The sequence below is a fragment of the Perissodus microlepis genome, chromosome 12 (assembly GCF_051167445.1).
Source record: "Perissodus microlepis isolate ML-2025 ecotype Zambia chromosome 12, ASM5116744v1, whole genome shotgun sequence".
In the NCBI taxonomy this organism is placed as follows: domain Eukaryota; kingdom Metazoa; phylum Chordata; class Actinopteri; order Cichliformes; family Cichlidae; genus Perissodus; species Perissodus microlepis.
This window is the reverse complement of record NC_140472.1, coordinates 35,237,628-35,250,464: the sequence shown is the minus strand read 5'-3', so window position 1 is coordinate 35,250,464 and position 12,837 is coordinate 35,237,628. Positions and strand designations below refer to the sequence as shown.

At 45.2% G+C, this 12,837-nt stretch overlaps 1 protein-coding gene across 1 annotated transcript in view; it reads left to right on the top strand.

The window, feature by feature from the left end:
* The window catches only part of dapk1 (death-associated protein kinase 1), a 69,856-nt gene that overhangs the window by 26,338 nt on the left and 30,681 nt on the right, over positions 1–12,837 (top strand). The window contains exons 3-7 of the mRNA XM_084945373.1: positions 993–1,214; positions 5,458–5,596; positions 8,497–8,626; positions 10,863–10,911; positions 11,051–11,077. Coding sequence (XP_084801499.1) covers positions 993–1,214; positions 5,458–5,596; positions 8,497–8,626; positions 10,863–10,911; positions 11,051–11,077 — 567 coding nt within the window. The remainder of the gene's footprint in view (positions 1–992; positions 1,215–5,457; positions 5,597–8,496; positions 8,627–10,862; positions 10,912–11,050; positions 11,078–12,837) is intronic.

The following is a 12,837-nucleotide window of genomic DNA, read 5'->3' as shown; positions in this document are numbered from 1 at the left end:
GCTCACAAAGAGCTTGTGAATACAGTAAAGGCATATCAGGACAGGGATTAACAACAGAATTAAAAATTTTAAATAGCATACGGGGGTTATGACCATTAGCCAAAATAACTTTGGAAAGAAAAGATGCCTTAGGCGCCAAATCTAAAAAAGACACAGCAAACTTTGACACAGCTTCAGAGCTGAGTATGCGTAGCGGACGAGAAAGAGCTCCAGGCTGCAGTCCAGCGGCAGATAAGCCAATATCAAAGGAAATTAGAAAATGATCTGAAATCCCAGCGTCATTTATATCCTTAATACAAATATCCAGGCCATACGTAAAGACCAAGTCCAAAATATGGCCTTTAACGTGGGTTGGTTCATTTACCCATTGAAGGAGGTTAAAAGAGTCCATTAAAGCAAGAAAGTCTTTAGCAAGCAGGTCATCCTTACAACAGATGTGTATGTTAAAATAACCCGACTGCACCCGTGCAGGTTGTCGCCGTGTTGCACTGACGTGAGTGTGAGCGTGCACGCTGCTGTCTTTATTCCTGCGTTGCTATTTCAGCTTCAGCCGTGATTCATCCAGCACTTATTAATTAAAGCTGTTCCTGATCACCAGTTTGCTTCTCATAATCCCTCCCACTCCCTTTGGCTCAGATGTCTGTGTTTACCATATTGACAGTGATGCATATATGCAGCCTAAAGTCTGTTTTTAAGGTCGCTGAGCAGCCGAGGTTCCTTTCAGCTCGCTGCTACACATCTTTGTGTATTTTTCATTTTCTCAGGTTTGTCCTGAATGATTTCTCTGCCCTTTCAGCTACAGTCATCATATCGCTCCATATGTTCTATCTTAGGTCTCTGCTACAGTAGCTTTGTATTCACACTTCAGAATAATCCTTCTGTCTATCACCTGTCTCAGACTGGGCCTCTGTGAAGCCCTGACTTCATCCTCTGTCTGAAATAAGCTGTTATAGTGTTTGCTGAGCGCTCTCTGTGTTCCCTCCCGTCTGCAGCGGTCAGTTTGCTGTGGTCAGAAGATGCAGACACAGGACTACAGGTGTGGAGTTCGCCGCCAAATTCATCAAGAAACGGCGCAGCAAGTCGAGCCGACGAGGGGTGACGCGGGAGGACATCGAGCGCGAGGTGAACATCCTTAAAGAGATCCAGCACCCGAACGTCATCGCGCTGCACGAAGTCTTTGAAAACAAGGCCGAGGTCATCCTGATCCTGGAGCTGTGAGTGGCTGTTTGTCTTCTTTTTGTCAAAAAAAATGTGTAAAATACATTTAAAACCACAAAAAGTCCAAAAACATCAATAAAGTAAAAAAATAAAGAAGATTCGGCGTCAGAAAGATTCAAATCAGTCCAAGTGAAACACGTGAAGAGCAGATCGAAGGGATTCATTCATCAGATGTTTAAAGCATTTAAAAAAAGCCAAACGCCCGACCAGACCTGGTCTTCCTCTCCTCTGATAAACGTCCTGCAGGACGGCCGGTTTGTCTTCAAACAGACGGCAGATAAAAACCGTGACAGTAACTGTTTCCCACCAGTTAAACCAGTTTTACACGCTTACTTCAAACATCAGCAGTGTTTGTATTCCAACTATGCACCATTATTCAGCCTAAACTCTGCACCTCAACAATAAGGTCACCGCGCTGCAGATAGTCGCCCGACGGCATTCCCGTCCGCTGATCGCATCTGAAATAATGGCACCGTGTTTGTTGTGGTTCGCCACGACCTCGTCTCCACGTCGATAGTGAGCGGGCAGACCGCGTAACTATGGCAACAAATAATCTCTTTTCCATGTCGTGTATCTCTATTGTTTATATTCTTTAGGCTGTTAAAGATTTTGAACATGTTAATAACAGCAGAATGAGATTAGCTGTTGTTTTAGTTTTCCAGCTTTCATGTTTCCTCGTTCTCAAAACAGGAAACATGAAGCCTCTCTGCTCCTGATTGGACTCTGTTCATGGGCTGTGAAATTACAGGTTCAGCAGTAAAATCAGGGAAAAACTCTCATTAGCATATAATCAGTTTACTGAGAACATTCATGGATTTAAAAATAGTGACGCCTCGGTTCATGTTCAAATTCTCCACCCTAAGTAGTCGTTTATCTCCTCTCTGAGGCCTTTTTAAATCTAAGCTCAAAAGTTTATAAGAAGTTTATAAGAAGTTTATAAGAAGTTTATAAGAAGTCGCGTCTTTAAACCTGTAAGATTGTCGGAGGCACTTTGTAAGTGGACGGTCTGTGAGCCGCCGTCTCCCTCCTGAGACACCTGAGGTTCTCACCTGTCAGGGACGTGTGTCAGCTGAGCCACCTTTGCCCTCGGGTCATTCTAAAGACCTCCACCTCTGCTCCATCCATCTATCCTCTACCTCCATCACACACAGTATCTCACATGTTCACTGCTCACTTCCACAGCATCGTTTATTTTCACTACATAATGAAGCGTTGTTAACCTCATAAAGGACAAATATGGAAAATTCATGCTTTTTTCTTTGTGTTGTTGAAGTGCAGATGTTGTGAGTCTTTCAGAGGAAGTGGAGGCCGGTTATCTGTGGGTGTTATTAACGAGTGAGTGAAGCAGGAGACGTTTCTGTCCTCGAGCTTCCTCTGTTGGGTGTCGCAGCTCGAACTTCGAGTTCAGAGGAGACCCTGGAGAAACACACCAGGCTCCCACAGAAGCCACACCAGTGCCTCCATAAGTGATGGATGGACTGATGGTTGTGAGAGTATAGAGTTTACATACAAGCCAAATATTTCAGCAGAAGACACTTAAGTTTCCCTGAAGTCTTCGATCCGTCTCGTTTTCGTGACGCACTTTGATCCGCTGATGGTGACGAGACGTCTGTCGGTGTTCAGCTGCTGCTGATAGAGGATCAAATATGAACCAGGAAGTTTGTTTTAAAGACTTTAAATGCTTAAATGTTACACAAGAGCTTGAAGCTCCTGGATTGGCTGGTTTGATGTCTGAGGTAAACGCTGCTGACAGGTGTGGCTGCTTTCTGGATCTGGTAACGTGTGATTTCGATGTTCTTTTCTGTACTTGGAATGAACCTCTGATCTGTTATGGGTCAGAACCAGCCCCCGGTGCAAACCACAGGCGATATAAAAGACTGATGAAGCCACGATGACACCACCCACTTTCTGGATGGTTAGCACCACACAGTCGTAACGTCAGGCACAGAACCCGTTAAACACCCAGCAGGAGCCCCAGTTTAATGACGTGGGAGATAAGCTGTCCGTAGAGACCCAGCACCTCCTTTGTCCCCGGCGTGATTTTTAATGCAGGCAGATTTTAAAGGCGTTCGCTTCATTTTTCAGCTTCAAAAATGGGTTTTAACACAACTCGATGATTATTAGAAGGTTTTAAAGTCGCGACACGTTTCGCCTCACGTCATTTGCATACCCACCGTTTTTAAAGCGTTTCAGCAGCCCGCGGATATTCACCTTCCTCCTGATGTACATCACAGTCAGTAAAGCGACACTTTCAGACGAAGCGCTGAGATTGTGCGGACGACAGACGCGGCGCACAAATCGTGTTCAGTGATGGTGAAATATTGTCGTCATGTGTTGAAGTGTATTGATTTCCGTTCATGAGTCCCGGTGCCAGTTTTTATTTCACAGGACTCGTCTGTTTGTGCAGACGCTGCATGTGAAATGGAAACAGCTGATGTCGGTACAGTTTGGTGTTTATAGTCAAAGTCGGCTCGTGCAGCGAAATCGAAGTGACAAGATGTCGTGTTTTGTTGATTTTGGGTCTCTTTTGTGTCTTTGCGTTGCCGTCGTGCTGCCGTCGTGGTAAATACAGCCACGATAATGACGCACAACTACGAGCTGCAGAGAGGCGACAGAGCTGCTGTGTGTGAATGTGTGTGTGCGTGTGTGTGTGTGTGTGTGTCTGTATTTGTGTATTTGTGGGTTTCTATTTCAGGATAAATATGGGGAAACATTAACTGTGGTCATTTTATTTTTCCACTGCAAAGTAAACACAACTTATCAAAGTAAATGGATTTCTAACAATCAATAGAAAAGAATAGAAAGTAGAATCTTTATTGTCACTGTTACAAGAACAATGAGGGAGGAATGCAGTTGCTACTATAATAAATAATAAATACAGTTTAAAGTGGGAGGAATGTTGGTTCCATTAAAGTATAAATAAAAATACAGTTTTTAAATGAAGTGTGATGTCCATGAGTGTTGGCAGTGCAGTTATCCTCCAATCAGGGTGGAGGTAGGACATGTTTGACAGCCTGTGGGTAAAAACCTCTGTTGAGTCTGTTTGTCTTCGACCTGATGGAGCTGTAACGTTTACCAGAGGGAAGGAAAAGTGAGTGTCCAGGGTGTGAGGGGTCTTTGATGATGAAGTCTGCCAGTATAAATGTCTCTGAGGGGGGTTAGTGAGGTGCCTCTGCTGCCCTCACCACCCGCTGCAGTTTCCTCTTGTCCTCCACAGTGCAGCAGTCGAACCTGAGTGTGCAGCAGTAGGTCAGAAGGCTCTCGATGGTGGAGCGGTAGAAGTTCACGAGCAGTCTCTGTGGTCGTTGGGCCTGACGCAGCTTCCTGAGAAAGTACAGCTTTGTTGTGGTTTTCCTACCTTGCAGTGAATAAATGTGAGGAACTGGAATTAGACTTGCCCGCACCCCCACTCGTTTTCATATCTTAATGAGGACATGTCATTGACGTTTCCCCTAGCTGCTTACTATAACCACCAAAAATGAGTGTTAACCCTAACCATAACCTAATTGTAACCATGAGACTAAAACCACATTTTGAATCTAAAAACTACTGTCAGACTCGTGAGGCTGTGACTGTTGGCCCTCACAAGTATAGTAGCATTATGTGGGCCCCACAGAGATGTCTAAACAGGTACACACACACACACTCTTTACTGCTGCTAGTTTTATCTCACCGTGACGGAGACGAATCTCTGTCCTCTCTCCGTTCCCCGTCTCCCTGTTCAGAGCTTTCCTCTGTTTTATCCTCACATCTCTCTTTGCTCTTCCTCACTGTGAAGAATAAAATATGTAAGAAGTTTTGAATCTCAACATCATTGTGTTCAATGAGCTTATATGAAGTAAAGTCAGTCGGGTTTTTAGGAGGTTGGTGAGGTAAGCTGCAGAGTCTTATTTTATTTATTTAAAGACTGTAATTGCAGCACTGGCCGGTGTTATTTCTTCCTTCAAGTTCGTGTTTGAACTTGAACATTTGAAGCTGTTTATTGAAATGCAGACAGGAAATAGTGCGCCATTGTTAAATAACCCAACAGGTCGTTTTTATTGAAGGGTTTCATTGACTTAAAGCGGTTTTGTGCAGACAGCGCTCCTCTGGATGTGTAAATTGGTCGGCTGCTAAAGCATCAGGATGATTAGATTACATCAGCTGAGCTGTGTTAATCTGGGATTTGTTGCTGGCTTTGATCTCAGAGATTTCACTTTCTCCCCCTCCCCCTCCCCGTCCTTCTTTCACCTCGCCCAGGGTGGCCGGAGGCGAGCTCTTCGACTTCCTGGCAGAGAAGGAGTCCCTGAGCGAGGAGGAGGCCACGCAGTTCCTCAAGCAGATCCTGGATGGAGTCCACTACCTGCACTCCAAGCGGATCGCTCACTTCGACCTCAAGGTACATCTGCAGCTAAACCAGTCCGGCGTGCGTGCGTGTGTGCGCGTGTGTTTACATATCTTTGTGGGGACCAAAAATCAGAAGTATACTTGTGGGGTCCAACAGCCCTTTTGGGGACAAGTGCCGTCCTCACGAGTTCGAAGAGAGTCAAAATGTGGTTTTAGTGTCAGGGTTACAGTTGGGCTATGGTCTGGGTAAGCAGCTCGGGAAAGCATGATGTCAATGAGGTGTCCCCACAAAGATATGAAAACAAAGTGTGTGTGTGTGTGTGTGTGTGTGTGTGTGTGTGCTGTACCCACTGATAAAAAAGATAAAATAAAAGCTGTGTGATAGTTCAGTGGCTCACATTAATAACACGCAGGGCTGAGGATGTTGTGCACTCACAATGAAAAAGATCTAAAAACAACGAATCGATTAATCGAGTCATTCGTGACTCTGAGTCTGTCCGTGTCTCCTACAGCTTGTCCAGGTTTTTCCAGATCTTGGCTCATTGCTGTGTCGGAAAATATATGTATGCTTTAAGATGATTTCCACTTCCTGCCTCTACACTGTGATGCTGTCCAGTGAAACAGAAGGAGATTCGCCAAATGTTCAAACATAAAGAGAAAATTGACGATGAAAACGGATCCGTTCATGTTTAGTTGGGATAAAAACGACTGAAACCATCATTAACATTTAGTGTCTGCCATCGATAAATAAAACTGTGTACATATAAAAACCAAAATGGAGCCCTGATGAACTTTGCTATGTGAAATATAATGATGTTTAAAATACCTGACCTGTGTGAGTTCAGATGATCTCAGAGGACACAAACGTGTCTGGGTGAGCCATTCAAATGCACTTTTTTACATGCTAACTAACTGGCTGTGTGATGTTTAATAGTTTGATTGTCTCGGTTTTCCAGGGATTCGTCTCATTAACGTCCTTAAACATGAGAACCAAACGTTTGTCACGGTTTTATAAGAACACTTTGGGAGATGACGCTCGTGTGTTTGTGTCGCAGTGAAACCCTCGGAGTGTCCTGCTCCTAACCGTCAGCTGACTGGAGCGCTGATATATCGATACGGTGGCATCTTTTTGACCACTCTGGTTTCTCTCTGTGTCTCTGGGCTCATAGTCATGACTAATCTGTTGTTTAAGGTCTCTGTTGTTAGTGTGGACAGTTTTCCAGAGGGAAGAGCAGAGGTCAGGAAGCACTCGGCACAGTGCAGCACATTATGTTTCCTCCTTGCTGGACGAGCTCTGTCCAGTGTTTCTGGTTGTGAGTGTTCTTTGTTTGTGTCTCGGTCATTATCATTGATCAGTTTTCCACTTACGTGGCGTCCTGGTGTCCTCATACATCACAGTTTGGGACACGCTGGCCTCAGGCCTGCAGATAATGATAACCTCTGAGCTCAGCCGCTCGTGATCAATGCTGGAGCTTTTACCGAGCACGCAGCCTCCGCTCCGCGCATTAGCCGCCGTTATTCACTGCTCAGCTTCAGACTTCATTTAATATACTTTACTTACTGATCCCACTAAAAACTACACGTCAGGTGTCTTTTATATTTCCACCCGTATTCTGGTCATATGACGCTTTATAAGATGTTTTGTGAGTTTTAGTTGGAGGCTGTTTACGCTGCTTTTATAAGGAAATGCAAAAGTTTTCTTTTCCAATCAGCTGTTAGAGACAGTAACGTGACCTGTGAGTGTACTCAGTGCATCTGCTCACAGCCACATATGCTGTGCTGCGTGCACTTGTGTGATTTGCATAATCATTCAGGCCATAATCATTTAGAGTCACCTGCTCTTTTACTGGAAAGTATATGAAATGAAAACTCGGCTCCGACGCGTCGGCTCTGTCTCTGTTTACCGATCGTGTATCTGTGTTTGCGTTCGCCGCCTTGTCGCAGTTTCCACTTTGCTCCTGGTTTAAGGTGTCCACATGATGCAGACGGAGACCTGGAACAGCTTGTAACCCACATTGGATCATCTTCCTTCACTCCAGCATAAACATGAGCATAAACATGGCTGTTTGTGGAGCAGAGAACAGAGCGGGCGAGCTGTTGTCAGCGCTGCCCACAGCCGATCTGTTCCTCCCCGGACTGAATCCCAGGCTCGTAATCGTGCTGAAAGGACGAGACCTGAAGGGAACGCGGACTCATCTAAAGCTCGTCTTTGGCTTTCTATCCTTTCTCCCACTTCCTCGAGAGGTTTCCACTCACGATTTGCATGGGATTTCCATCCCTGATGAGCCTGCTTCCTGCCAGACTCTTCCTGTGTGCTCCTGCCTCCTCCTCTATTTGCACACACAGGACACGCTGTGTATCCTGCACACGTCTGCTCTGTTTCTGGACGTCTGAGCTGTTTTTCATTGAAATCATGGAAATGTCACTCCCTCCTCTGTCTAATCTCTTCAGTTTACAGCCGATTCATAACAGTTCCCTTAAAGGTCGATATTAGAGAGATGATCAGGTGTCAGCAGCACTGTCTGGACAACCAACCTGCTGCAGAGGAACCGCAGAGAGAAAACCTAAACTGCGTGCGAGATAAAAGTTGATGACATGCAGCTGTTGAATGTAAACACATGTGGAGTGAAAGGAGGAGGAGAAGTGTTGTGTGCATCATGGAAAATCAGGGGAAGTCCAGAGCTGCACATGTCTGCTCAACAAAGATAGTTTGAAGCCTGATCTTAAAGTAGAGCTGAGTCCATAAGAGAGCCCCTGAAAGCTCCGCCTCCCATTTACTGTTAAATACTCATAGTGTCTGTTTGGATAACAGGTACTCTTTAAGATGAGACAGGCCTGATTATTCAGGAATTATTATATTATAAATAATAATAATTATAAGTCCAGCCTGTGAGTAAGTCTAGTTCCCGTCTGGTTCGGCTGATGAATCCTGTTTTCTTTGCTCCTCTGTAGCCGGAGAACATCATGCTGCTGAGCCGCTCAGTGCCTCACCCGCGCATCAAGATCATCGACTTCGGACTCGCCCACAAGATCGACTTTGGCAACGATTTTAAAAACATCTTTGGAACTCCAGAGTTTGTAGGTCAGTGTCCCACAGCTGTGCACACGGGACTTTGTGTTTCTGACACTGTTCTGTTTTCCCACCATGAACACACACACACACACACACACACACACACACACTGCACCACCCTGTTCTCCTGGCTTCATCCCAGAGGTTGCATATTGTGAGAATGGACGCCAAATGTACCGGAGGGACCGAGAGAGAGACCTGATAATAGGCCGGAGATTATCAGAACTGGCCCCTGCTGCCTGCACACACACACACACACACACACATTCTTGTTTTGATATTTTAGTGAGGACATCTCATTGATATAATGCTTTCTCTTGCCACTTACCCTAACCATCAAAAATGAATGCCTCAGCCTAACTAACCTAATTGTAACCCTGACACTAAAACCACATTTTGAGTCTCACACTCGTGGGGGCGGGCACTTTGTCCTCATAAGTGACTGTTGGTCCCCACGAGTATAGAAACGTTCCACTTTTTGATCCCCACAAAGATGTCTAAACCAGTACACACACTTGCAGAGACACCAGTGCCATCTGCCCTCATCTCTGGGGCAGCAGCCAACCCTCCGCCTGGTGCCAGTGCCCACTACCAGCATGATCCAGGCCAAGACCAGAGCACGTTCCCGCTGCAGCGGGGTGTCAGCGGGCAAACGGTGTAAATAAAGATCAGGTGGAAGAAAGCCAAAATGATGTGTGGGATAGACGATGCTGGAGAATCGAGTCAGCTGCAAAACATAAACATTTATGCTTTCCATAAAATAACATGTTCTTTATTTGTTCTCAGCGCTGAAAACCTAAAGTGTTGAAGCAGTAAATAAGAATAAAAGCTCAATATAGTAAAATAAGATTCAAAATAAATTAAGTCCTTCTGCAAGTCTTGTCTGCAACTCGTCTCAGTTGTTATTTTAAGCCATTTTAAAATTTCAGTAAAGTCAAAGTAACGTTTAAAAGCTTTTCCCTCCACGGCTGCTCTCGCTGCTCCTGCAGGCTGTTTGTTTAAAATCCAGGATTCTTGAATCCTGCTCGTCTCGTCTCCGCTATGAAGCGAGCAGATTAAATGGCAGATGGCTGTAAATGTAAATGCCAAGAATAATAATGGATTGCATTTATATAGCGCTTTTCAAGGCACCCAAAGCGCTTTACAATTCCATTATTCATTCACTCTCACATTCATACACTGGTGGAGGCAGCTACAGTTGTAGTTGCCCCGGGGCAGACTGACAGAAGTGAGGCTGCCATATCGCGCCATCGGCCCCTCTGGCCATCACCAGTAGGTGAAGTGTCTCGCCCAAGGACACAACGACCAGGACAGAGAGAGCAGGGGGATCGAACCAGCGACCTTCCAGTTACAGATGCGCTTCCCAACCCCCTGACCCACGGTCGCCCAAGAATGAGTCTTGCTTTTGCATTTTGCATTCTGGAGTTTCAGTTTTTGCTCCGCTGCGGGAACGCAGCGCTCGGCCGCTGCAGGGCGAGCTGGAAAAGGTGAGTGTGTGATACTGACGGCGGCGTGCTGGGGTTGTAAAAGCAACAGGAAGTTAGTTGTTGTAGTTCGCCCTGCTGTTCTGGCTCGTTTACCAACACAGTCGGCTGTTAGAGGCGAGGCCCTGATGGAGGAAATTAAGGTAGTTTAGATCCTTTAACACATGATTGCTGCAATTTGCATCGAGTTGTTCTCAGTCACAGCTCCACACAGAGACATAATGACACGTACTTTAACGCAGCGCTGCACCCAAATATAAAAACCACACCGATATAAAGACACTTCTGCAGGTGGGAAACACTGTTACCTGATTTATTGTCAAAATAAACTAATAAAGGCTGAAAAGGCATTGTTTACAGTCTGGAAGCATTTGATTGGCCCATAAATGGAGTTGCAGAAAAAACGATGACATCATCCCGTTGATTTTTGTGGGTTCTTCTTTCAGGTGAAGGATGTTTTGTTTCAGCACGATTAGAAATGAATTTAGTGATTTGTCTTTGATTATTCACACATTTACAGACAAGTGGAGAGAAAAGAAATCACAGCTTTAGCAGGCGCCATAAAAAAACAGTGGCTTAGAAAATCACACCTCTGAAGGAACAAACAAATCAGCGAACCTAGCTGAAAGCGATCATGCGCTCCAGTAAAGCTCAGCAAACTCTGAAGGCCCTGCCATGTGAAAACACAGAATAATTAGTGTGGAGAAGAAGTAACGTCTGTGTGCCGACCTGAATGCTAACAATCTTCTGTTTCCTCGCAGCTCCTGAAGTCGTCAACTACGAACCTCTGGGCCTGGAGGCAGACATGTGGTGAGTAAACACACGCAGAGCTTCATCCCAGCTGTGTTCAAAGAGCGTCTGCTGTAAAATACATCGAGGATTTTCATGGTGTTTAATGTTCGAGATGTTGAAAAGCTGAACTCTGTTTCTCTCTCCTGCCTCCGCCCAGGAGCGTCGGTGTGATTACCTACATCCTGTGAGTATCTCACACCCAGCAGCAAACGTGCTCTTGCATAAACTGTATATAAGCGATGGACAGTGATGGAGCTTTTTGAACCTGCTCTGCTTGTCTGACTGTAATTGGAATAATTACAGGATTAATTGAGCAGTCCGCTCGTTTTTCTATTGCAACCAGAGGAGTCGCCCCCTTTGGGCCATTAGAAAGAATGCAGGCTGAAGGCTTTTGCACCTGATGGGAAGGGACCAGTTTTTATGTTTCACTTTGCTGTGTTTTCACTCGCTGAGCGTGAGCAGCAGCGTGTGCCAAGACGCGGCGATCTCAGCGGCGTCTCTCTGACCTCGGTGGGCGAATCTACGGTGGCCCTGAGAGCTCAAATGCACTGAAACATCAGAAATTAGCAGCAAAAAAATAATAATTCAAAAGCTCATAAAACGTGACGGCCCAGCTGTGAAAATCACAAGCTAACAGGAAACGGCTGCGAGCAAACACGTGTGTCCACGATTATGAATCATGTGATTAAAACACGCATTTCCTTCCGTCTTTGATCTTTTTGACTCTTCTTTTGTCTTTTGTGCGGAGCCTTTTTTTTTTCTTGATGGCGCTTCGTAAGTCGTGCATTTGACCTCTCAGGGCCACCGTACCAGTCAGCTGTCACACCCAAACCAGCAAAAACCCACAGAGCACTTTAAAGATGGCGTCAGAGAGCTACTGTTGTGATTGTGTTTGTATTAAATATCAAGCTGCTGTATTTCCATGATCAGCGGCTGGTTTTCACCTGAAGAACGTTTTGTTCCAACGTCATCATCAGTTTCTTTGATTTCTTTGTTCTTCGTGGTTTAATTTGAGGAAGAGTTGAGCTCAGTCACCAAACAAAGCCGTCACAGGGTCACCGACACATTTCCTGTGGGCTCGCTGACTGTCACGCTGTGATGGGACCCGCTCTCATCGCACGTCCAATTATCCACTGACGGAAAAGGTTGTTTAATATAAAACTGATTTATACTAATAAATTCCAGCAGTGTTTGATTATTTTTAAAGAAGTGGCCTTTTTAGAAGGATGTTTACACCCCGACACACTGAACAGCCCTGTTATTAAAAGCTTGTTTTTCCTGATGCGCGCACACTGGAACGTAAATGAGCCAAAGCTCGTCACAATATTTAAAACACTTTAAACAGATCGGATCTTTGCCTCTGAGCCACAAATGGGATTTTCCCAATCCTGATAATCTCTGCATGTAACTCGCACGTTAAGCTGTTTTTAATATTTGAAAACTTTTCTTTTATTTGCTCTGATTCTTAAATATTAGCGCTAACGTGCACTGTTGTGCCTGTTTGAAGCTAGTCTGCTTAAGCTAATTGACTCTGGACTTTATCCTGCTCTGCCGAGTCTGCTTTGATCTTATCAGCATGTCGTTGGGTTGATAAAGGAGCTCAGCTCAGAGGATAGCTGTAGTCTGATTAGATCCAGCAAATTCTCCTGAATTCATTTAGTTTGGTCTTTAAAGCAGCCGTTCTGCAGACAGCTGTTTGTGTGCTCTGTGTTAGTGAAGCAGTCGCCTGCAGACGTGTCAGCACAGTTTAATTCACCAGCAAAAGTAAAGTTCACGTCCTCGACGACCCGCCGGTCGACTGCTGTCGGCTCTCGATGATCCCGTCGCCTCTCTGTGTACTCAGCTGAAGGCTTCCTGAGCTCCTGCGCACCTTTATCCTTCAAAGTGACACCTACACCAATTTTTCCAAAAAGCAAATCGCACATTAGTTGCGTTTGCCTACAC